Source organism: Phyllostomus discolor, chromosome 11 (genome assembly GCF_004126475.2).
Source record: "Phyllostomus discolor isolate MPI-MPIP mPhyDis1 chromosome 11, mPhyDis1.pri.v3, whole genome shotgun sequence".
Taxonomy (NCBI): domain Eukaryota; kingdom Metazoa; phylum Chordata; class Mammalia; order Chiroptera; family Phyllostomidae; genus Phyllostomus; species Phyllostomus discolor.
In genome coordinates, this window is record NC_040913.2 from 94,836,376 (window position 1) to 94,861,386 (window position 25,011).

Here is a 25,011-nt window from a genome sequence, read left to right on the forward strand (position 1 = left end):
GGGCCCCCAGGCCTCTGTCTGTCTGAGGCTGCGTCAGCGCTGGCCGGCGCCCTCCATCCCTCTGTCCCTCCGTCCCTGCGCCCCTGCATCCGCAGGGCACTCACTGAACTCCGGTTACAGCTGACTCCGCGGTGCCCCACCCCATCTCCTCGCCCAAATCCCTGGTGCCTGTGACTCTGCCGCCTTCCGTGGCAGAAGGCCACTTGCAGACGTGAGCGAAGGTCAGGACCTGCATGTGGGAAAGTCGCTGGGAGCCACGTGAGGTCCCCAGGGTGTCGCCAGGGTCCTGAGCAAAGAGGGCGGGGCAGGGTGGGGCTCAGAGTCAGCACCCGGGATTCGGGTTACCCTGGAAACTGGGAATGATGACGAGCCCTGGACAGGCAAGTCGCTGGGACAGGAAGCCACAAGGTGGAGGCAGCTTCTCTGCGGTGCCCGCCTCGGGCCCTGAGGGGGGGTTTCCTCGGTTTTAATGACTTCTGCTAAGAACGTTGCTGACCCAGAGAAAAATCATTACAATCTAATTTTCCAGTGGTTTCCTCTGAGGTGTAAATGACGCTCCCTCCCTCGAAGAACCGGGTGGTGCTCGCATTCAGACAAGTGACTCCGATGGATAAATCATTCCCTGGACGAGGAGGAGCCCACGTGTGAAATGAGAGTGAGATGTTTTCAAAGCCGCTTCATTTAAAGACAGGACACTGATCAATACGCAGCGTTTTTCATGATGGAAGGGACAGTGGGGTGCCGGCCAGGCAGCTGCGCAGTGACTCCAGGCCCGGCCGAGTCCCTGCAGGCTCGCGGCGGACTCGGCGAGAAGAGGCCGGGGCTGCCGAGTCCCCGCGGGCTTCAGGGGCTGGGCGGCAGCGTCGGCCCGTGGGCGTCCGAAATACGCGCTTGAAGCACATTTCTTAACACCCTGCCCACGCGTGTGTTTTTATATCTGACGACTCCTGGATGAATATTAAAATTACGAATTTGCATTTTGCACCAGGCGCGGCGACCTAGCAACACTGACTTGGGTCTCAAGCGTGCAGACACAAGGAAAGAAATCCCATTTTTCAAAACAACCGCTGGGGATGTTTTTTTGACAACTGTTTTGGAATTATGTCCAAGAGATGGTTTTAGAACTGTCAAGGAACTCAACCCGTCAGATCGGCCTTCCTCTCCTGGGAGCACGGATGGATGGACGGACAGACGTCTGAGCACCCGACCTCCTGAGCCCTTGGACGCAGCACGACCGAGCTCCCGCCCACCCCCGGCGGCGGGAGGCTCTGCGTCCAATCGGAAGCTCGGCCCCACTGACTGACAGGCGGCGGCACTGTGCAGGTGCGGCGGTCTCCTCCGTCCGTCCTGCTGTGTGTCTGCTCCTCCAGAGGGGGCGCTGTCCCTTCCTCGGTGTTTCTCACACACCTGCGACCCAGACGTGGCTGCGGCCTGCCCCCCGACCCCACGGAGCAGGAGCAGGAGGAGGGGGTGCTGTGAACACTCACTCCACGGGGGCGGGGCAGGGCTGGTGCCTCGCCTGCTGTTGCCTTGAGGCTCCCCCCCCTCCCCGCGGCTCCCATTCCTCCTCTCCCCCCACTCTGGGGCCGCCCCCGGCCGTCCGGAGGGAGTCTGGACTCCAGGACCAGCCCGAGGCCCGCTGGAAACCTCGGAGAGAGGCGTCTTCTGCCATGTGCGGGGCGCACACGTTTGGGGACGACGGAAGTGCCCCTGGCAAACGGGGCGTTCGTGGGTCAGAGAGTCAGTCTCCGACCTGCACTGATTCTGCGGTGCCTCCACGAGGTCTGTTTCAGTCCGACTCCGCCGTGACGGCAGCTCCAAAACGGCCCGGCCGTGTCCCGAGAGGTAACTGTCACTCGGGCGCAGGTCTGGGGGCCACGGCAGCGCCGAACCGTCCCTTGCTCCTCGCAGACACCCAACCACCTCGGCGAGCACGTCAGTAACGATCCCGTGACGTGTGTTTGTAACCCAGTGGCTGAAAAGCCCGCCACTCCCCCGGGTTTCTGATCCGCTCACCCTGCACCTCTCCTTCCTGCGAAGGGCAGAGGAGGGGTCCAGGCCTCCGCCAAGGCGGGGGAGGCAGGAGGAACGGGGCAGCTCAGAGGCCAGCAGAGGCCAGTGCCCCGGATGGTGCCGGGACAGTGTTCGCAGCCCTGCCGACGACACTGGGAGGGAGGGCCCTCCGCCCCTCCCCTCCCCTCCCTTCGCGGTGCTGCAGAGCAGGGCTCCCCGCAAACAAGGCCGGGCAGCTCCACGCAGGGATCAGGAAGCCTCTGCCGGAGCCAAGAACAGAGAACAGGCACCCAGGACCCGGGCCTCTCTGGAAACCAGCTGTTAGTCCTGCCTGCGGAGTCAGCTCAGCTCCTCCTTCCGCGGGACGCCCCAGAGACCAACCGGAACGGGCCAGGCCCTGGATGGAGGCGCGGGGCGGTCCGGCTGCTCCCGCTCTGCGCTGCCCCTCGGGCACTTCCTCTTGAAGCGCCGGCCAGTGCGGGCTTCCCCAGCAACGGCGGTCCTGCCGCGGGTGATTCCAGGGGGCCTCCCCCGGGCCTTGCTAACCCTTCGGTGGGTGCACAACACTCAGGGTCCTGCCGCGGGGCCACACCCCCCCGGGACTGCGCTGCGTCCCTCTCCCCACTGGGGGTCCCCATGCCCGGAACCGCAGGCCGCACCCTGCCCCGTGCTGCTCAGGACGGCCCTCAGTTCCTCTGACCCGGCCCGCGGCGCCCCAGCCTCACACCCAGGCCGCCTCCCTCCCCGTGCGGCCGGCTCCTAGCGGCTCCGCCACGTGGTACCGCCCACTCTGCGCTCCGCTGTACGCGCGTCCCCTGGCCAGGTAGGTCCGCGAGCCGCACACAGGAGAGCAGAGCAGAGCAGAGAGGTGCCGGGCAGCGCCGTTCAGCGGAGGCGGTAAATCTCCAGGGGGTGGATGCGGCTTCCACAAACACGGAAGGAAACGGTGACACTGAATCCGCCGCCCAAAGACGCGCGGAGGATTTATGCCGCCACCGCCTGCCGGCAGCGGCAGTGAATCACATTTATGGGTCCGCCGCCCGAGCGCGCGGACTCAGCCGCATGCTGCCCGGGAGGCGCCGCGGCGTCCCTGCCCGTCGGCCGCTTCGCCGCAGCCTATCCCACTCCGACAGTTGAAAAGCAATCCCCTTCCCAACACCACTGCCTGCATCCTTCCCCGCACAAAACCTGACAAGTCAGACGACTGTTCCAAAAGCCTGGCCATTATGGGTTTCGCTGTAAGAGAAAGAAAGGTCGCCTGTGAAAGAATGTTTCTAAATGCCACTGCCGGCGTGAGGACACGAGAACGAGACAGCGCGACAAGTGCGATTGGGAAAAGTCACCAAACACCTGGGGCGCGGTTCACCTGCGGGGAAGGCGCGCGGCTCCCTCTGGGGGAGGGTCGGGGCGCACGCACCTGCGCGGTTCCACCAGCAGCCGGCGGGGGGCGCTCTCACCTGCCGCGGGCCTGACGGTGGAGGTGGCGGGGCAGGGCGTCAGCGCAGGGAGGCACTCGTCGTCCTGGGAGTAGCCGGCCTGGATGGCCCGGAGGTAGCTGTGGCTCCGCGTGCGGAAGCAGCCGGGCAGGTCCAGGGCGTCCATGGCCTGAGACTCGACCTCCCCGAAGACGGACTCGCACACCGACTCGAACTGCCCGTTGACCTCGGCCTCGCTCATCTGCAACAGAGGAGAGGTCGGCCCGGCTCTCCCGCCACCCACCGCACGACCCAGCGCGCCAGCCGGACGCACCTCCGGTTCACACGGCCTTGCGCGCTCCGCGGCCAGCAGCGCGGGCACCCGCTGAGCCCGGGACGCAGCTCTCGGGGGATTCCTGACAGGCCAGCAACGGCCGGTTCCAAGACCTCCCTGGCGTTCCAGGGGCCCTGGCCCCCACGACTGCGTTTGGAAGTCTGGCCCTGCCGTGCCTGGGGCAAAGGGCCTGTTCAAAGTGTGAGGGACTTCAGCTGCGGCTCCCCGTCACCGTGGAAACCAACTCCACTTGTCCATAAGCTCGTCCTGGTCCCCAGGACAGCTGGGCGCGTGTCTGTCTGCACCCAACCAGCGGCCTCACCTAATTCTTTTTTATCTTTCTCGTCTTCAGCCTGGCACTTCAGCATACTCACCGTATTTGGTAGTTTTCCAGGTAAAGTAATTGTGTTCAAGTCTGTGGTTTAATTTCCGGGTATGGAGTCACGCGGGAACCTAAAAGTTCCCGAGGTGTTTTAAGCAAGGGCCCCGGCTGGGACTGCGGAGGGACCCCGCAGGCAGAGGGCCTGGCCTGTGCGGTCGGGTGTGGGCTGCTGGGGGTGGAAGCCCCGGGCGGGGGCACACCTCTCCCGGGAGCTCTAGCTAGCAGTGCTCGTGTGTCCCCCGAGTGCAGAGTCGGGGGTTTGGCGTGGAAACCCAGTGCAGCAAACTGTGGGACTGCACAAGGTGGACGCGTGTGCGGTGGGAGAAAGGACAAGGGTGTAAGGATGAAGGGTGGACACTGGGCCGTGACTCGCAGCCACTCACAGGCCTGAGGCCGAGGGGCCGGGGGCCCCGACCCCATCTGCTCGGGACAGGCGGTGGCTCCAAGCCCCGTCGCGGGGCCCAGTCCCAGCGCAGCCAGGAGGGAAGGCACTGGGGGTGGTGGCTGACAGGCCCCGCCCGGGGCCCGGCCTCAGCCTCTGGGAAAGTGTTCCATGTAAGCCCGAAAGACCCACGAGCTCAAGCGCTGCTTTTTAAAGACAGTTAAAGTCGCTAAGCACTGTGTTTAATTAAAAACGTGGAAATCCACTTTTCGGCATCCTGTGGCACACGGAGCTGACAACGCCCAGGCCCTGATTCTTCTTAGCAGGCTCCTCCCCTCAGTCCGCCCTCCACCCCCCCAGGGCCTGCCTAGCACTCGGTCTTTCTCAGGGGCCCCGGTGACACCCTGGGAGCGACACCGGGCACCACGGCGTGTTTGTGACTCCTCACAAGGAAGGCAGTGCGAGCCGATCAGTCGGCGGGGGAGCCGGAGACGGGCAGCAGGTCAGAGGACGTCGACGGGAGGGCCACAGTCAGGGACGCCGGGACCACGGAATGTCGCAGGCTCCCAGGTGTGTCGTCAGTGAGAGGCCTCTGCACGTCTGCCCCTCCTCCCCTCCCAGGACCTGAAGCCTCCGGTTGTGCCCCCGCCCCCCACCCAGGACAACTCCTGGAGTGACAGGGGGCTCTACCCACTCAACCCAGGGGACCAGGGAGCAGAGGCGCCCGCACCTGGCTCACGCAGCTGGCCTGGCTCAGCGTGCTGACCGCTCTCATGTAGCTCTGGTTCCGCGAGCGGAACTTCGGGGAGCTGTAGTTGGCGGCGGGGTCCAGGCTGTGGCTGGCAGGCCCGTCGCTGGCCGCCTGCAGGTAGCTCTGGCTGCAGAGACAGAAGGGAGGAGGGAGACGCCCCATGAGCGGCACCGGAGGGGCGGGGGCTCAGTGACCCACGTGCGAGCCGACGCCGAGAGGCCGCGGGGAGATTTCCAGCCCCGGTCTGCTGCCGACAGACTCTTTGCCTCCTGGAACCGGTCCCCGAGTTCACGTTCACAATTCACGTTCACAAACGCGAGTTTCATCGCAAGGAGCAGGGGAGGCCGTGTGCGGAACTCCTCCGGGGCCTGACGTTTCGTGGGCCAGCCGGGCACCAGGATCACCTCCTCGCTTCTAGGAAAGTGCTAGAAAGGACCGGCCCCCGAGCCGAAGCCAGAAACCTGTGGACGTCTCGTAAAAACCGGGCGAGCTTCTGGCAACTCTGCCTGCTCGGAGAACAACAGGACAAGTCCGAGGCCTCTGGTCCCAACCTAGGCGGGAGTCGTCCGGTTGGGCAATGCGGGTGGACGAGGGGCAGCCGGGGAGTTAGAGCCACGTTACCCTCAGCAAGCATCACTGCTCCCTCCCCACCCACTTCAGACCGGTTTGCTCTGGCTCCCCTTGCTGGGATCCAGCCAGGAAAGCACAGGGTATTTCCCAGAAACTCAGATTTACGGAAGGAAGCGGGGGCCTGCTGGGCTGCAGCAGAGGCTACCTGCCAGGAGACGACTTGGAACCGCAGACACATCCAACCCCCAACCCTGTCCCCTCAGAAATGCAGTGGGGACCTCACACAGCCGGAGGAAGGAGAGACAGGAGACACTCTTCTTACACTAAGTGTGGGGTTCCTTGCACACTCGGGGGCGTCTCTCCCTTTTCACCGAGGGGACCTGACGTGAATGGTGGGCTGGGCGTCACTGCGTTCCACGGAGGTGGAATATTCTACCCGGTGTGGGGTGCACGTGTGTGGGCACGTGTGGGCGCGTGTGGGCCGTGTTCCTCCGCCCACACGGGGATTACACTATTGTCCCCGCAGGCATTGCATGTAAACTGGAACCCACTGCCTGGCCTGACACGGCGCCTCAGACCACAAGCGTCCTCCCAGCCGTGAGTTTGGAGACGCGGGCCTGCCTGTCCCCGTCACGTGCCCCCGCCGGGTGCGTCACGTCCCTTTGAGGCCTGTCCCTGAGGCCACAACAGAGGCTCCCGGGGCCACACCGCCACTGCATCAGCCTCTAGGTGCTCCCTCCGAGTGCCTCTGAGACGCCCGCAGCCACCGCGTCCTCAGGGGACCTGCTGGCGGTGGCCGCGTGGCCCCAGAGTGTGTGCAGGGTGGAGTGGGGGCCTGAACTGGCGGGGACTGGGGCCGGAGCCCTGTGGGGCCAGAGCCGTGGAACTAGCGACCAGACTGCAGAAAGCCAGGGCCCGGGCTCGGGCGCAGCCGAGACGCACACACGGGTGTCTCCCTCAGAGCCCGCCTTCGCATTTGTCCCCGGAGGGCCCCAGGCGCCCGCCCTCCGCCCTCCCCAGGACAGAGGGACCACGGGAGTCAGCCGGGGCCGTGTTGGCAGGGAGCGGGGCCACCTGAGTGAGCAGGGCCCGGAGGCCTTGACCTGCTGGTGGGAACGGTCCCGCCCTGCGGAGGCGTCTGAGGTAAACCAGGGCGGGCGAGGAGGCGCTAAGAGGCGCTGAGCGAATGCGGCAGACGCCCCCGGTGGCGTGGGAGATGGGGGCGGTGGGGCTGTGACAGAGGACACTGCTGGTGCCCGGGTGGCCGGCACGGGTCCCGTCTCACTGACGCGAGAGACGCTGAGGAGCCGGGAGACAGGATCGGCTTCACCACATCTTGTCAATGGACCGTCTTACTTTTGGAGCCCTTAAACGTGGTCACGTCGTGGGCACCCTTCACGGCCCTTCACCCATCAGGGTGGCCATCACCAGGGTGGTCGGCTGTTACCCCCGACACACGCGAGGCTCCCGGGACGTGAGTTCTACTCCTTTGTTCAGTGTGTCGGCGGCACGGGTGACACGCCGCACCGGACAATGCCGGGCGAGGACGGAGAAGGTGTCTCCCGGCCTCAGGGCGAACAGGCCCCGGGGCGGAGGCCGCGCTGGAGGGCCAGGGCGGTGTGGTGCAGGGCTGGGGGGGGGGGGTGGACACGGCTGCGCGGCCCCGGAGGCCCCTGCGGGCCTGCGGTGACCGGCTTTCACCGGGCGAGGGATAAACCACCGCTCTCCGAGCGCGGCCGGCCCACGGGCCCAGGAGGTGCAGGACACCTGGAGGTCAGGACTCCGCGTCGGAGGAGCGGGTGAGGCTGCAGCTCCCGGAGAAACGAGCTGGGCCCCCGTGACGGCGTCTACAGTGCCAGCGAGGGAAACCACGTCGACACCCCTAACGCTCCCAGCAACAGCAGGGTGCGCTAGGAGGCCGTGACCACAACGTAACTTGCCAGTGGCACGACTTGCTTTGTGACAGAAACTTCGGCACTAGTCTCAGGGAGGGCTCTGCAAGTTAGCAGAGGGTTCGGTGGGTGGGAGTCAGCGCCTGCCCCCCGCCTGCAGGCTGCCTGGCTGCAGCGATAACTTACGGAGTAGACGGAAAAACGGGCCCGACCGCTGGACGGCTGTGCAGGCCCAGAGGGAGTGGTGTGGCGTGTGGGGCGTGTGGGGAGGTGTGGGGAGGTGATGAGGGTGTGGGAGTGGGGAGAGGCCAGGGGCAGAGCTGCCACAGAGCTGAGGTCAGGGCTGTGGAGGCCGCGGTCTGGCTCCTCCCCTCAGGGCCACTGTGCCCGCGTGCTGTGCCCCTGGTCAGGAACCAAGCGGGACGTGCCTGGCCTGATTGCCACGCCGGCGGTGAAGAGCTGCGTCTGTACCCAGACTCTGTGGCCGCGGCCTTGGCCTTGTCGTCAGTCTGCGGGTTTGGGGGCCTCCTCCCGCTCTCCGCAGATTTCAGTAAATCTGAACCCCGTCTTCTGAACGCGGTCTGCGTCGGCGCCGGGGGGTGGGAGCCTGGGCGTCCCTGAGACGCGGCGCGGGCCAGTCTCTCACTCGGAGGAAGGAGGTGAGTGCACCCCTGCAGGTGAGGAGCGCAGGGCGGGCAGAGGGTGGGTGGGCGAGCCTGGGCGTCGGCAGGCGCGGCAGGAGGACAAGGATCTCAGCACCCACCCCTGGCTCACCACTGACCACCGCTTGCTTTCTCTCTGTCGTCGCTTATAGACCCGCCACAGCCCCGCGGTCGCTGCTCCCAGCGGCCTCCTGGCTCACACGCCCCTCCACGGGGGCGTGCTTCCACAGGGCGGGGCCTCCGCTCTGCACCCTGCCCTCCCTGCCCGGCCCCCTGCCCGGCCCCCTGCCCGGCCCCCTGCCTGGCAGACAGTGGAGAGTGATGGGGTGTCGGCCTCCCCGCCCCCGCTGCACAGTTGCTGTGGGACTTAATGGAACTCAGTGAAGACGTGGTTCAGCCCTGGCTGCCGTAGCTCAGTGGACTGAGTGCGGGCTTCGAAGCAAAGCATCGCAGGTTCAATTCCCAGTCAGGGCACACGCCTGGGTTGCGGGCCAGGTCCCCACTAGGGGGTGCAAATGAGAGGCAACCACACATCGATGTTTCTTTCTCTCCCTCTCTCCCTCCCTTCCCCTCTCTAAAAATAAATAAATAAAATATATATATAAAAAAAAAAGACGTGGTTTGCACCTGTAACCTTCACAACTTTGATTCTGGCTGTGACTCCACGTTTTCAGTCTCCCTCCCGGGAGCTAACGTGACGACGACTGTGGAAGTCACCCCGACGTTTTGCTCGTCCCTCTGTGCCCCGGGCCCCGGAGGGGGCATCCCCAGAACAAGGCCCGGCCGGGAGCACCACTGCCTCCCGCAGGGGCGACAAGCCAAGCTCTGGGGCCGCGGCGGCACAGCCTGGGCAGGCCAGCTCGCCCTGCCGCTGGCCTCCACGCAGGACAGCTGACTGCCCACCTGGGACCCTGCGAGCAGGGCTCCCCATGTGCCCCCGAACCCAGCTGCCGGCCCCTGCCCCCCCCCTCCCCCGCAGCGTGATGCCGAGAATGAGGACGGCCGATCCACCGAACGGTTTTCTCTACTTTGGAGCCTCATCCATAACACGGTGGCGGGTGCTACTACATCCACAGAGTGGTCTGTCTCCCGCCCTCGCCCAGCGAGAGAAGGGGCTGCCTCCAAACGGACGCACTTGCGAGGTGACAGCAAAAACGCCCCGTGATGAGGAGTCTCGCACACTCATGCACACTCACCCACTCACAGACGTGCTCCTGACAAACACGCTGGAATGACCTGGGGGGACACTGGGGGACTGCCCTGGCCGGGATGACCACTCCCCAGCGACCCCTGGACGTAGCGGCCACCCCCGTCCAGCCCCCCCATGGCCGTGTGGTCGGTCAGTCAGTCAGTCAGTCACCCAGGCCGGCTCTTTCTGGAGGCCTGCGCTCACTGAGGGCCACGCAGTCCGGTGTTGTCAGCTCACCGTCCCCACCGTCTTCAGTGGGGGCCCGCGGCCGGCTGCACGGGGTTGGGGGGGCGGGGGTCTGAGGCGGGAGGTACATTCGGACTGGCGGGGGGGTGGGGGGGGGCCTTACGTGTGCAGCCCCGCCAGCGAGGTGAGCAGGGGCTCCGGCCGCAGGGCCACCGTCGGGGACGTCTTGGGGCTGGAGTCCGACTCCCCGCTCTCCTCGTCGCCCATGGCTTTGATGTAGCTGCCGCTGCGCATCCTCCGGCAGGGGATCTCGTCCTTGCCGCCCGCCGGGTACCCGGCCCACTCGTCCTGCGGCACCTGGGCGAAGAGAGACACCGCGTCACCTGTCGGTCCCCGGGGAGCAGGTCCTCCGGGGCCCTCGGAGACGCAGGCGTCCCGGCCGATGACCCTCGTGTGAACGCAGATGCCCGGGTCGGCGCTGCCGTGGGGTGCGGGGTGTTCTGCCGCGGAAACCCCAAACGGCCGTCAGCGCAGGGGGAAGCGAGGACCTGTCAGGGCAGTGAAGTGAGGGGACCCCCGTCACTGTAGCCCCGGGGAGAACCACGACGCCCCTCCAGCAGCGTGGGACTGCGGCCGGGAGAGGACTGGGGGGCGAAAGGGTCACCCCGCGCGGAGGACGAGGAAGAGGGGGAGCAAGCCCGAGGAGAAGGAGGTGCCCCCGTGTGGTGAGGGTGCCCAATGGGGGGGGAGGTTTGAAAACTGACACTTGTCCTCGAGCCAGGTCCCTGCACTACAGAGGGGGCAGCTCGGCGTGGGGGGCGTCCTGGGGAGGGGGCGGGGCGGGGGGGGCAGATGGCAGCGGACCCTGCCGCAGAGGGACCCCGCTGGGCGCTTGCAGGACTTCTGTGAACCCAACACATGTTTCCCCGAGAGACGGCGCACACACTGCTGACCAGCAGCCCCAGAGGGAAGCCAGCCTGGGTCCCCCCCGTGTCTGACTCCAGGGGCCGGCGCCGCGTCGTCCACAGAAGCGGCTTCAGTGCAGGAGTGTCACCCAGAGCCGGGCACGGGCCACGAGGGCGATTCCTCAGCGTATGCGGGGACTGTCACTGGGACAAGGGGTGGCCCCCAGGGGCCTTGGTGACGCCGTGCGGCCGGTTGGCCGGCAATGAGTGGGCGAACCCCAGCAGCGCCCGACGGAGTGACGGGGACAGCTGCCACCGCTTCTGAGCTGCTGTCTTCCTGGGGTCGACGGAGTGCACCGCTGGTGTCTCCTGCGTCTGGCTCCAAGGACACCTCGGGTCCTCGCATGAAATGTCTCACTTTCAGGCAGTGGTGTGGGGGGAGGGCCGGGTTTTGTAACAATATTCTCTCTGGGGGGTTCAAACCCGGGAGGAAAACGCCGTCAGATGCTGTGGTCCCCGGGTAGGGTCTTCCTCACGCATCCCACACGCTGTTTCCCGTGCACCGCCGGTGGGCTGCCCCCGTCCCCGGGGACCCCTCCAGAGCCAGGCGCCGGCTTCTGAGTCGCCTCATTTTACAGTGAGTGACGGTGTGCTGGTGGCGGCAGCATGGTAGGGCAGGTGCAACGCAGCAACCCAGGACGTGCCCTGACCTGGACTCAAACCAGAGACTCTTTCCTGTGTCAGCGACACCCAACCCTCGCTCGCTCGTTCATCTGGGTGCTCGCCAGCCTCCAGCCCAGCAGACGGACGATCCCCCGGGTCACACGGGTCACACGGGGACAAGGGTGCCTCTGGGCCCGAATCTCGCTGGGGACGCAGATCGGGGACAGCGGAGCAGACCGGAGCACAGGTGGCAAGCCCGAGGCCCTCCCCCTCATACCCAGCCCAGCGGCAGCGCGAACTCCGGGCCCCTGGTAAAGGAGGGTTACACCCACACCGTCCTAAAATTGCGCTCCACCCTCTGAGGGCAGCCGCGAGGCTGCTGTGCCCCCGGTGACCGTGAGTTTGACAGTCCTGGACGAGAGCCGGCAGTGGAGGTCAAGCGGAGCGGTCGGAGAAGGTCCTGGGGAGGGAAGGTCAGGACCGCACAGGAGGTCGGGAGTCCCGGGCCCTCAGGCCCCTCGTCTCCCGGCTGCAGTCCGGCTCTCCTGCCTGCACCGGGGAAGGGCCTGGCCAGGGCCCGTGTCTCCTGAGCGCCCCCTGGAGGCCTCTCGTGGGGACAGAGTGGGAAACTGGCCTCTTGGTGAGAGAGGGGTGTTTTCTGAACCCCCTGACACGGAGCTGCCGTGTTGGGTGGGGAGCCTGGCAGGGCCGAGGTGCGTGTCTGCATGCGGGGGACGCTGAGCTCCCGGGGGGCCGCTGCCCCGCCTCCCCGAGTCCAGCCCGGAGCCCCGGTCAGCGAGTGGCTGTCACCCCAGCCGTGACCAGCGCTCCACTGTGGCCCCCCCAGAGCTTCCGCGGGTGACGTTCTCACCGTTCTGACCACCTGCCGCCCTCCCCCCATTTCCTCCGAAGTTCCCAAACGTCCGAGTGGAAGCACTTCCCACGCAAACGGCAGCGTGGACGGAACCCACCAGGGGACAAAGCCGTGGAAGTCTCCCGGGCCCGTGGAGCACAGGATGCCGAGGAGGGCAGGAGCGAGAAAGCATGGGGAACAGGGGGTGCTGGGGGGACGGGGAGAAGTGGGGGGATGGGGTGCCGGCCCGGGCCAGGCACGGCAGGGTGGGTCTCCACAGGGATCCCACGCCCCACGCCACTGGAGGCTCTGGCTGGAGGGTGCAGTCCACCGGCCACCGCGCACCGGGGTCAAACCCGTGTGGCACTTTCTGCCGTGACCGTGTGCAGAGCGAGGGCCCTGGCATCGGAGGATGTGCCACGCAGGGTCGCAGCTCAGCCAGCCCCTCGGCCACCCCCGGGGCCCTGTCGCTGTCCCGGACCCTCCCGAGGAAGAGCGGGGGAGGGGCGGCACGGTCTCGCAGCCTGGCGGGGACGGGCGTCGGCGATGCAAGTGACACTGAGTGACCTCACAGTGGACACGGAGAAACCCTGGGTGCGGGGGCCCCAGGGCAGGTGACGCCACGGGGCGCCAGCGCAAGCGGCACCAGATGCAGGGGGGTGTCAGCAGAGGGCCGGCTCCTGAGCCCCCCAGGGCCCCGAGAGGCAGGAGGATGCGAAGCGGAGGGACCGGCAGACAGGGACCGGCAGGTCTCCCAGAGCAGCACCCGCCGGGCCCCCTGGGCTCCCGCAGCCATCAGGGCTGACGTCGTGTCCAGGGTCTGGCGATGGGACTGCGGCTACAGCCGTAGAGGGCGGGCCGTTCCCTCCCGGGGCGGCTCCCCACGGGGCGCAGGATACTCACCGGACCTCAGGGGCCTGCTCGGGCAGGCGTGCATGTCCGAGGAGACAGGCTCTGAAGCTGCATGACCAGCATGTGGGGCTCCTCACCTGGCCACCTCACCTTTTCACAGGTGAGCCTTTTCCAGGATGAAAACGCTGGGGAGGTGCCCAACACGCAGGGCGGACAGAGAGGCTTTGGCCAGGGGAGGCGGGGGGGTGGGACACGCCAGGCTGCGGTGTCACCTCCAATGTCCGGGGGACACGGCATCGGACACTCGCAGGGACGGGCAGGGGACCCGGGTGTCGCTCCTCTGACAGTGGCCAGGAAGAGCCTCGGGCCACGGGCCACGGCCTCCCTCCCGACACGTGAGGTGGCCCTTACGTTTGTGTGTTTTCAGGGTTTGTCAGCGGCACGCAACACTGACCTGTCCCCCCGCTACAAAAACAACGTTCTACCTAAGCACACACCTGACTCCCAGTGACCCCACCTGTGGGGGCGAGCTGGTCAGCGCCGCCTCATAATGCAGAACCACCGGCTGTGGGACGAGGGCCAGCGTGGCAGCTGCAGCTGCTGGGACGGTCTGCGGTCCCCGGCTCCTGAGGCCACTGCTCTGCCCCGACGCCGGACCCCGGGGACTCGGCCAGTGCCTGCCTGTTGCTGATCCTCCTGAGAGGGTCCCTGTTGCCCGCCGCCACCGCCGCCTGCAGCCGCTGCGGTCGGGTGCGGGCGTGAGTGTGAGTGACGGGGTGCAGGTGACCTGCTCATCAAAGAGGAATGCCAGACTCCCCGGCTGTGCTCGTGGCAGACGGAACTACCGGCAGAGGCACCCATGGGGGCCTCCCCGGGCCGACGCCGCCCCGCACGCTCCGTGGCAAAGGAGGCAGTGCGAGGGGAAGTCGTGAGGAACACGGAGTTCCGCAGTCTGGCACCCCTTGCCACCGCGGCCTCTCACCTGTTCTCACCTCTGGTGAGTGCGTTCACTGTGGTGCACCCAGAGGAGTGGGGGAGGCGGGGCTTGCCCAAAATCGCACCTTCGGTGTTATCGTTGAGGGGGCGAGTGAACGCACCCAAGCGGCAGGCCCGCTCCCCCCGCCCCGGCCAAACCGGCCACCTCTGGCGCAGAAAACACGGCTGTGGGCCCCCTTCCCACTGCTGCCGGGGAACTCGGCAGCCCGAGAGGCGTGAAGGGAAGGGCCCCCCCCATGTGTGCTCCAGGGGCGCCTCTCCCGGAGCAGCCAGCCGCGGCCCTCGGCCCCTTACCTGGAGGTAATGGCACGGCCTCAAGGGCGCCTTGATCTCCTGGTGCACCAGGGGCTTGTCCAGGTTCAGGGAGCTCTTGCGGTAGGCCTCCTTGGCCTGGCTCACGGTCAGCGTGGACCAGGAGCTGCGCTTCATGTACTTGGCGTCGGGCGTCAGGGCCAGGCCCTCGCAGGCGGAGCACTTGACGTCGTTGTTGCTCCGGGACGTCTTCAGGGAGAGGTCCCCGAAGGGGCCCGGCAGTGGCTCCGGGTAGCAGTGGGGCGCGTGGTCCGCCAGGTGCCGGTGCACCACGCTGGAGGCCCGGCAGGTGCTGTCGCTGTCCAGGTTGTCGTCGGAGCTCCACCAGCTGCTCAGGCCCGACCGGTGCTTGCCCTCGGGCTTGCGGTCCTTGCTCTTGCTCCGCTTGCTGTGCTTGGGGTGGTGGCCGTGGTGGTCCTCGCCCCGGCCGTCGCCCTTGGCCCCGTTGGCGTTGCCCTTGGAGGAGCCCTCCAGGGAGTGGGACTTGGTGAAGAGCTTCTGCACCGAGTGCACCAGGTGCCGGATGCGCCCCGGGCTCTCGCCGCGCGGCTCGTTGGCCGAGGACGTCCTCTGGTACTGCAGCGTGTGGAAGCCGTCCCTGTGCAGCGGCAGCTGCTTCTCGAACTGGTCCAGGAGGTTGGCGGGGATCCGGTTGGCCTTGGCGCCGGCGTGGGGCCCGGCGCAGTCGTCCCTGGCGTCGTAGTGGGAGCTGTAGTGCATCCTGGGGAAGGTGCTGCTGGACACGTGGTCGGCCAGCACCAGGGGCAGCATCACGCACTCGGAGTGCACGGAGCTGCGCGGCGAGCAGCGGCGGTGGTCCAGCGGGCAGCCGTCCCCGGGGCTCAGCAGGTAGGGCTGCCGCGCGTCCGGCCCCAGCAGCAGGTCCTCGGGGGGCGCGAGCCCGCAGGTGTGGCCCGAGCACAGCGGGGGCGCGTTCCGGCTCCCCGACAGCCCTTTCATGGTCCTGGGGGCCGGGGAGTACCTGTCCTCATTGAAGTGCTGGGTGGGCGACCACGAGTACTGCTGGTCTGTGGAGAGAGCACAGGGGTTGCCGGTGAGCCTCGAGCGCCGGGGAAAGGGCCCCCCCTGGCCGGGAGCTGTTCCCTGCCAGCGGTCCCTCGGTCTGGGCATCTGTGGGCAGTGCTTTTCTTGTGCCACGACCCATGCTGTCAAGGGCAAGGGTCTCAGGGAGAGTGAGCCGCCATGACCCATGACTGTACAGGGACGAGCCTCTGGTGTCCCTGCATGTGTCAGGCCCCTCGACAGCGAGACTTCGTGGTGCCACACAAACAACTTGGGGGGGAGGGGATGAGTTGTACTCAATGAGGTTGGAGTGTTATGTGCATATATACATGGTGGTAGCGTGAATACAGGGGAGATCCTAGACTCTGCCACACAGCACGTGCATATAATGCACATCGATGGTCTGAGTGTATGTACGGGGTCTGTCTGGAGAAAGCCAGGCGTTGGTAACACAGTGAGAACAGGGGCGTGACCTGGCAGCCAAGGAGAGTGGACCGGAGTGCAGGGGTGTGGACAACCACCGCTCCACTGTACCAGTCAGCGGGGGCAGGGGGCGCTGTGGAGGGAGCGTGTGCGGCCGATTCCCACTGCCCTCCTTCCCAGCAGCCAGACTGTAACCAGAGCTGTTCGGTATCGGAGGAGAAGACGCTGTGGATGACATTATTGTTTAATGTAATTAAAAGCAACTTTTCCAAGGAACTGCAGCATTCCACTGACACAGGGTGAAACCACGTGCTGTCATCTGGACTTCACAGCCGCGTGGCCTGGTCGTCCATCAGCTTCTGCTTCATTTCTCCATTCACAAGCGATTTACCCGGGTCCCAGTCTTCCTCCCTGCACGGGAGCCCGTCCCTGCCCTCCGCTACGGCTGCCGGATGTTTGGCCCAGGGGCTCTGTCATGACTGGGGCCAGGAAACGCGCTGACTTTGCACTGCAATGAGTGCAGTCTGTTCATGCGACTTGCTGGTAACACAGGCCCTTTGCTGCCGCAAAGGACCGACTCCTGCTGGGAGCGCAGGGCCCGGCGGCCGCTCCTGAAACAGGGTGGTCACAGCGCACGCAGCGCCGGTGTGCCGGGGGCGCGCGCAGCGGGGAGGGTGGGCGCTAAGGGTTTCCCCAGGACGGGCTGGGGCAAACCAGGACGACGCAGGGGCTGGCAGCGTCTCCTTGTGAGACGGATGATAGACATCCGCGTGAAGGCATCTTGATTCCTAATTCCCAGCTTTCCACGACGCCATTTTTGTTATTAAGCAACAGAAAACAGCGGTTACCGTCGTTCTTCATCCACCGCCACCCCGGATTTAAGCTTCCAGGGAAAGGCACGTTTCCCGTCGGGTTTCCCGCGGGGTTTCCCACGGCTGGGGCCAACCCAGTCCCGGGGGTGTGTTTTGAGCGCGGGAGTGAAAACATACAACCAGCTGGCGCGCGTGGCCTGCTGCGCCCCTCGCAGCCCTGGGGGGAGGCAGGGGTCCCCTCTGCCGGCTCGGAGGACCGACGCTAGAGGGCGCAGGATGGTGAGGGTGCTGGGGTCCTGCACTCGCGGATGCAAGGGCGCGCACGTGCCCGTGTACGCACCCATGCGCGCACGCGCACGCACAGCATCATCGCTGCACCAGAGCCCAGGCACCCAGCTCCAGATGGCTGCAGCCCGTCCCGGGCTGCTGATGAATGTGGGGGGCCTCTGGCGCCCTTTCCAGCGAATGCCGCTGGGGGTTCCACCCCAGCACTAGCCTGTGCCCACCGGGCTAGGCGAACCCCGGACCCCGTGGAGCCGTGCCCCCACCCACTTCCGGGTGTGCGGTGCCGACCCCCTGGGGGTCCGGCCCCGCTGAGGACTCCAGTCTCGCCTCCTTCTGCCTGAAGCCCACGTAACCCCCGTTACCAACCTGCCCGAGTTTCATCTGATTTATCTGGGCCCCCCGGGGGTGGGGGTGGGGTTGACAGACCCTCCACTTGTGCTGTTTGGCCTTGTCACCCTCCTTAGAACATTCTCTGCAGAAGCCTGCCTTTGCGTCGGCTGATCCACACGGACCAGCGGTCCAGCCACAGCAGCCGGGCAAGGAGAGGAATAAAAGGCTCCCGGGAAGAGAGGCAGGTGTGCCCGTCTCAGCTTGGAGACGTGCGTTCCTCTGCGGAGAAAAGTCCTCCGAACCCACGAGGAAGCTACTCAGGCCGGTCTCAATTTCAGCAGAGCTTCAGGCTGCAGAGGGGCACTCAGGAATCAGTTGTACTTTCACAGGCCGACAGGGAACCATCCAGAAGTGAACTAGGAAGCCGCCACAGTCGCAGTAACCTTGGAGGGACTGGCACGCCCGGGCCGCATCAGCGAAGCAGGCGAGAGAGAGAGAGCTGCGCTGGACGCCCGGAAAGCAGGGACACAGGAAATTAAAGACCCAAGTGAACGGGAAGATGTCTCGTGTTCCTGGGCTGGAAGGCTTGGATCCTTTTAAGATTTCTATGCTCCCCAAAATAGCCTGGGAAGTCAACACACCCCCATCAAAATCCAGCTGGCTTTTTGCAGAAGTGGACAAGCCAGTCCTCAAGTGCATCTGGAAAAGAAACGGGCCCCAAAGAGCCAAGGTCACGTGCATAAGGAGGACAGAGCTGGGAGGCTCATGTCCCGACTCCGAAACTTGCTGCAAACTACCGTCATCCGAAGAGGCTGGTGCTGGCACGGGGGGCGCCCCGAGACCAAGGGTGCAGAGCCGAGAGTCCAGGAACGGAAGTGTATGCGTACGGCCCATGCGGCTCTGCGAAGGGCAGCGAGACCCTGAAATGGGGAGCGATGCTCTGTTCCACAGGCAGCACCAAGGCAGCCGACGTCCATGTGCCAAAGAGTCCAGCTGCGCCCCTGCCTGACACTACCTGCGCACAGGCACTCAAGGTGGGCTACAGAGCTGCAGACGGACGTGAAAGAAGAAAACCCTTCGGAGAAAACAAGCATCTTCCCCCGTGGATGTGGTGGATCAGGTGATGTTTCCTTAGATGATGTCATCAACAGCACAGGAAAGGAAAAAGGAAAAATGGACTCCCTGAAGCTAAGAACTTGTGTGCTTTGCAGCCTTTCCTCGGGAAAGTGGAAAGATGACCCATAGGACGACGGGGAACAGCTCATGTAAACCATGTATCTGATGAAGACATCGCGTCTGGACGCATAAAACAACGGATACAGCTCAATTACAAAGAGGCAAACACGTCCAATAAAAGTGGGCAGAGGAGCTGAGCAGACATTTCTCCAAAGAGACTTTTCAAAAAGCCAATGAGCCCACGAGAAGCTGCTCAGGCAGCAGCCCCCAGGGTGTGAGGCAGCGTATCCCCCCCCCCCCCCCCCCGCCCGGATGGCGGAGGGAAGAGACAGATGGCGGCCCGTGCTGGCGAGGACGCGGAGGAGGCGGGACCCCCCGCGCTGCTGGGGGTGTACGACGGGGCGCTCGCTAGGAAACCCACTGTGCTGGCAGCTCCTCAGAGATGCAACAGAGTGAGCGCACGGCCCAGGAATCCCGCTCCTGGCGTGCACCCCGGAGAGAGGGGAGCACACGCCACGCAGCAGCCTGTACGTGAGCAGCGTTCACGGCGGCACCCTTGGGGCCAGCGCCGGGCAGCGCACAGCCCAGACACCCATCAGCTGGTGAGGGGACTGGCCGCAGGGGTCACCCCCACTCAGTGGACTCTCACTGGGCAGTAGAAGCCCGCTAAGTGTGGAAACGTGCCTCGGCATGGATGAACCTTCGGGTCACCAGCTGCGTGAGACAACCTGCTATACATACGTGTACACACATGTGAAGGGTGTGGAACAGGCAAGGCCACAGACGCAGAGCAGACCGCTGTCTGCAGGGGTCTGCGGCGGGCAGGGGTGACTGCCGAGGGGGTGGGGGGTGAAAACGTTCGAGACTGGGGGCAGGGATGGCCGCACACATCCGTCCGTGTGCCGGGACTGCGGACCGTCCGGCCTGTGAACCAGAGCCCCAGGAAGCGCTGACAAATGGACGGAGACGCCCCCGGGACGAGCACAGAGGACACAGGCTGTGAATCGCCCGTCTCCGCGCACTGCAGGGCTCAGCGAGAGAGAGGCTGCGCGGCCCAGTTCAGTCCTCCGTCTCCAGCACCCGCAGGCGGCCCGGAGGCCCAGGCAGGCCCCAGCGCCCCTTCAGGGCCCTCACGACGTCACCGGTGTCTCCGCTCCTATTTACCTTTCCCAGATCGAGACTCAGACTTACATGCCATCAGCTGGTTTTATGTGTTTCTGTCCCTTGGTGTCTTCCATTCTCATTAAAGAAAACAAAGTATAATTTAGTAAACGCGTGAACTTCCACCAGCCAATCTGACGACATGCGTGCAGTTCTGCAGCGAAGGGCTGAGAGCTGGTTGGTCGTCTGCCTGGACGACTGCTGAGCACAGTGTTCAGGCCGCTCCCGGGCACGGGGGCGGGACCCCCCCCCCCCCTCCTGGCACCTGGGTCAGGGCCTCCCACCGAGACCCGGTCACCCAGGACCTGGCCCCGAGTGGCTCACTGGTGTCCTGTGATTCCCCTTTCGCCTTCGTGTCCCCAGTAGTCCACAGTCTTCGGACCTGGGCGCACGCATTTCAAGGACGACTCCTGGCATCCCCCAGACGCAGTGGGCCGGCCGTCCCTCTGTAAATGCCAGTAGCTCCCACGGGTCATGTCCTGAGAGCCATCCTCGGCCGGCTCCTGTGGCACCGAGTCCCCCACCAGCTCTCCGATCTCTGAGGGTCACGTCGGCACTCAGCAGGCGTCCTCGAAGCAGACCCCGAGTGCCCCTGCCTGGCGAGCGAGCCACTCCACGTGGGTCTGGCTCAGCACAGAGGCCGGGAGCCCTGGGCGCTGGTCGGGGTGGGAGGCGCTGCTTGGGGACCCCACAAGGTCATCCGGCCGCGCGCCCCCCCCCCCCCCCCCGCCGACCAGACTCCAGACTCCAGGGCCGGAGTTGCTCAGAGCGGTCGGCGAACGGCTCCTGTAGCCGAGGTTCCCGAGCCCTTTGAAGAGCAGCCTCTGTCGGGGCCCCTCGCCGCTTCTGAGCGGTGAGCGCGGAGTTGAGTTCAGCTCACAGGGCCCTGCTGTGCTTTTAGTCGCTTCTGTCTGCTCTTTCCCCGCGGTGGCTGGTTAAGTTCTGTCACGAGGCCGTGGCCTCGGAGTCCCCGTGGGGTCACGGCCCTGGCAGAGGCACTGCTGTGCGTCCACAGCGGGTTCTGACGTCCCCGAAGCCCTCGGGGGCGGCGAGGGCCCGTCCCTGCGGCCGACTCCGGGCTCTGGCCCCTGCGGCCGTCGCACTGCGTGTCCACCCCGTTGGCCGCCCAGGAGGCCACAGAGCCATCGGGCTGCTCCTTCAGCTGCAGGCCGCGGCCTGGAGGGGCCCGTCCCTCGGGGTCACGGACTCACAGCCACGCACGGGCGGCGGTGACAGCCCCTGGCGGGTGTCCAGACAGTGGCTCACAGGCCCTCCTCTCCCCACTGACAGTGAGTTCGAATGTTCACTCAGGACGCAGGCAGCTCTGGCTGCAGCCGGGCATGAGGCCAGCGAGGGCAGGAGCGTGGTGGCAACAGGCAGGTGGGAGCAGGCAGGTGTGGGCTGGGGCTCTCCCAGAGGGGCTCTGGGCAGAGCAAGTTACGGGACCCTGAGGTGGGGGCCTTGGGTCAGGAGCAGCAGTTCCTGCTGCCCAGCTGGAGCTGTGGCCACTGAGGCGGCACAACCAGCAAAGGGGGCCTGCCTTGGGGAGCACGGCACAGACAGTGCTAGGGCCTTCGGTGGCGGAATGAATCCCGTCCTCTTCCTCGGGGACCCGGCCCCCGGGCATTCAAGGGAAGACGGTCCTGCCGCAGTGAAGCGGGGACCAGCTCGACGGCCACGCAGGATGCCCGGGCCCGGGAGGGGTGGCAGCTGCAGCCTCGGGGCCCTGGCTGTTCCTCACCACTCAACGCGGCAGGGGCTCAGGCCCGTCAGCTGCAGGAGCAGCAGCAGCAGGGCCTGTCAGGATCCTGTCCCCAAGGCCCTCCTGCACCTCACCTTTGGGACGGCACAGCGACCCCCGTTCCAGACCCCCGGGCCCCAGGCTCCCCTGGAGTGGAGACCAGACGGCTAATTCCACACACACAGACACACACTCACACACACATCAGTAAATACGGTTATTTGATTTCAGGGAGGAAGGAAGGGAGAGGAAGAGGGAAACATGGGTGTGAGAGAGAAACACCCATCGGCCGCCTCCTGCACGTACCTGACCAGGAATCGAACCCACCGCCTTCTGCCGCACGGGATGATGTTCCAACTACCCGAGCCCCTCGGCCGGGGCGGCGGGAACCAGGCTCATTACCCACCCCCCACCACTTCCTTTAATGAACGAGGCATCCGAGGCTCGTGGGAATCCAGCAAACTGGCCGGTGCCCAGGCAGGCAGGGCCCCTGCACGCCCGGCCTTGTCCCCGTCGTCCAGGCCCCGCGGGAGCCACCTGCCCCATCTGGCCTCCGTGCCTGCGGCGTCCCGAGTCTGCGGGTCACACAACACGGCGTGCACGCTACACGGGAACCTAACACACGCACACACGTGAGGACACACACACACACACAGCACTCATTCTCACGTGGCATGTACTTTGATATTTTCTATTCTGTAACGTCCATACATTCCTGTCCCATCTTTTTTTTATTAAAAAAAAATTCTGGTACTGACTCACTAACGTGAATTCACAGCCCATTGAGTTGCAGCCTGCAGTTTCGAAATCTATGTCATATAAATATAAACTATCAGTCTGTTCTTTTGTGTCAGAGCGGCAAAAAGTCACGTGACGTCTCGTCACTGGCGTGCACCCCTGACTCGAACGCAATAATGCGTGTCACCTGCTGTGGAAAAATAGAAATGGTTTACATGTGGAAAAAGTTAATACAATGAAATGCATGACGTCTCTTCCTGGATGAGAAGGTGGGTTAAGCGAACTGCACTATTATTAAACATGCCCCCGCCTTCCGCCCCCTGCGCCCCCACTGTGCCTGTTTCCGCCCGAGACCCCTCCGGCGTGACGACCGTCACTCACGCGTCTTAGGTGTCGTCAGCCTCCCTCACTGTCATAGTTACAGTGTCATTTCAAGGGGACGGCTTTGAAGGAGAGAGCGAGGCTTCACAGGCGGCTCTTCCCGTCTGCGTGTGCGTGCACGTGTGTGTGTGTCTATAAATACACCTGGAAACACCTCCATCCCCTCCCACGAGCCCCTCGCCCGCCTCCGTGGGGACACAGCCAGAGCCGCCTCCGGGAGCCGGGAGGGGGCCTCGCCGAACCTGACCTTGGCCTCGGCTTTGTTTCCAGCCTCCGGACGGCGAGGAATGGACTGTGTAAACACCGCCCAGGCCAGGGCGCTCCGCCCGCACAGCCCGCACGGGCGAGGGGGAAGCCTGCGTGCGTGGAGGCTGGAAGGAGCCCCAGCCACCTCGCTGTCCGAGGCTGGAGCCCCGCCAGGGGGCAGGCACTGGAGTTGGTTTCTCCGGCAGCCAGCAGGCTCGGCGACTGTGTGCCAGTTAGACACTGACAGTAAGAGGGAGGGCAAGGGCATGCGTTCCAGGATTCAAATGAAAACCCCCAGTACCCGCATGTAGTCGCTTGAAGGCTGGCTTTAACTTGTCTGTGTGGGCATAAGCTTTTAACCTGACGTTGTCGAGATGGAGCCCCCTTTCTGAACGGTCCCTCGAACAACTGGCATCTCACCTTCCTCCCCGTTTCTGTGGCGGGGCGGTCCGTCCGCCTGCCGCGTCCGGGGCAGGACTTGGAGGTGAAGGAGGGGGGTGGGGGTGGGGGATGGGGGTCGGCTCCGCTAAGGACGCCGTGAACGAACACAGTGTCACTCCCCAGCACTGCGGCCCCTGTTTCCTGAGACTTCTAGAAATCTACCTCAAGGAAATACTCGTGAGTTCCTGTCTCACTGGACCATATACTGTCCTTCCTCTAAAACTGTTCCCATTGTCCTCATTTCAAACGGAAAAGCGAACTTTTTTGGTTTCTCATTTTCTTTAAAAGGAATCACAGCTTTACACAAGTGGACTCCTTCAATTTTCAATATTATTCTTTTAAGTCAATCCCACGGGCAACAGATGGATGGCTAAAATGAGAAATAAACGAGGAAAGACTCAAATGTGAACAGGAGTCGACCTGCAGCCCTGAGTGTCCGATGGCTGAGGCCGTCCGTGGCACAGGTGCCAGGTGGGGACACAGAGCCCAGGGCCACCGCACGGTGACTTTTCTTACTTTCTGTCTGAGGTTGAGTTCACCCAACACCTGATTTTCTAACAGATTCTCGCCTTTTCATGCAGACACGACTCCAGATCAGAGGACAAGGGCCCACTACAGCCCCAGCTCTCCTGTGTCTGTGCAGTGAAAAACCACAATGTCTGTGTGGTTTTCTCCGGCACCAGACACACACAGCACGGCAGGGCCGGGGCTCCCTGGGAGACAGGCACCCGGGAAGTCAGCCTCCACCCCACAGCACCCGCTGGGTTTGGGGTTTGCCCAGAGAAATCAGCTCTTTGACATCAAGGGGCAGAGCCGCTGGCAACAATGCAAAGAAAGGACTTTCACGTCCTGAGGTTCACGCGGAGTGGGGCTCACTCTCGACGGAGACAAGGAGAGAGCGGTGTTCTCATCTGCAGACCTGCGTCGGTGAGGGGAGGGACCTGCCTTCCTGACCGGCGGTAAGGTTGTCATCTGCCTTGAAAGTGAACCCACGGTGACCGGGAGGAACCGTGTTCCCACCCAGAGTGCCGTGGTGCCGATGAACTGCCGTGCTTTGGGACGTCACACTTAGTCTCACTGGGACACTCTGCAGTCAGGCACATACATGCTGGGACATGTGGGCAGAAGGGGTCACGGTTGCAGCGGGGCAGACCACCACGCGTGACCGGGGCTGGTCCCGGAGCCCTACCTAGGTCCTCCTCCGCCGGCCCCGGGAAGCTGATGCCCGGCTGGACCAGGTCCCCGCCCTCTTCCTCTGCAAAGAGAGAAACAAAGTCACTGGTTAGTGTGTGTCCGCTGCGGCCCGAGTCACACGGCACCTCTTCGCCACGCTTCACCCCGGATGTCCAAACCCGAGAGACACCCTGGCGTTCGTCCCGACACCCCCGCGCAGAGCTGCGTCTCGTGAGGGAGCCCCAGGCAGACCCCCCCGAGCCTGGCCTCTCCCGAGAGCACCGCACTGCAGCTGCCACGCAGGGGCCGGTCGGGCCGGGGCTTCCCACCTTCGCTCTGCCCCACACCCGCCTTCTCCAACTTGTGTCGGAACAGAGCTCTGTCGATGGCCTGTCAGCCCCAGGGCAGCCTCACCCCCCACCCCCGTGCTGCCGGGGCCCTCTCCCCAGCCCCTCCCCCGGCACTGTCTCCTGTCTGGGTGAGGACGCTCGGTTCCCCTCGATGACCTGCTTGAAGGACAGAGGCAGCAGTGGAGGGTGGCGTCAAGGGGCACCTTTTACCTGTGAAAGCGTGCCCCCCCGTGTCACTTCGGCAGGCAACTGCCCCTCGTGGACACCAAGGGCATGGGCCAAGGAGCCAGTGGGGTCCTGGGGGGGGTGTGGGCGGCGGGGAGGGTGGACGGCAGCCCCTTGCGGGACCTGCACAAGGGACTCACGGTGAATCC

At 65.0% G+C, this 25,011-nt stretch overlaps 1 protein-coding gene across 1 annotated transcript in view; it reads right to left on the reverse strand.

Moving 5' to 3' along the window:
- DLGAP2 (DLG associated protein 2) overlaps nucleotides 1-25,011 on the reverse strand; it is a 152,828-nt gene that overhangs the window by 30,311 nt on the left and 97,506 nt on the right. The window contains exons 11-15 of the mRNA XM_036011117.1: nucleotides 24,304-24,369; nucleotides 14,340-15,385; nucleotides 9,940-10,133; nucleotides 5,257-5,404; nucleotides 3,471-3,690 (exon numbers count right to left, since the gene is read on the reverse strand). Of these exons, the coding sequence (XP_035867010.1) occupies nucleotides 3,471-3,690; nucleotides 5,257-5,404; nucleotides 9,940-10,133; nucleotides 14,340-15,385; nucleotides 24,304-24,369 (1,674 nt within the window). The remainder of the gene's footprint in view (nucleotides 1-3,470; nucleotides 3,691-5,256; nucleotides 5,405-9,939; nucleotides 10,134-14,339; nucleotides 15,386-24,303; nucleotides 24,370-25,011) is intronic.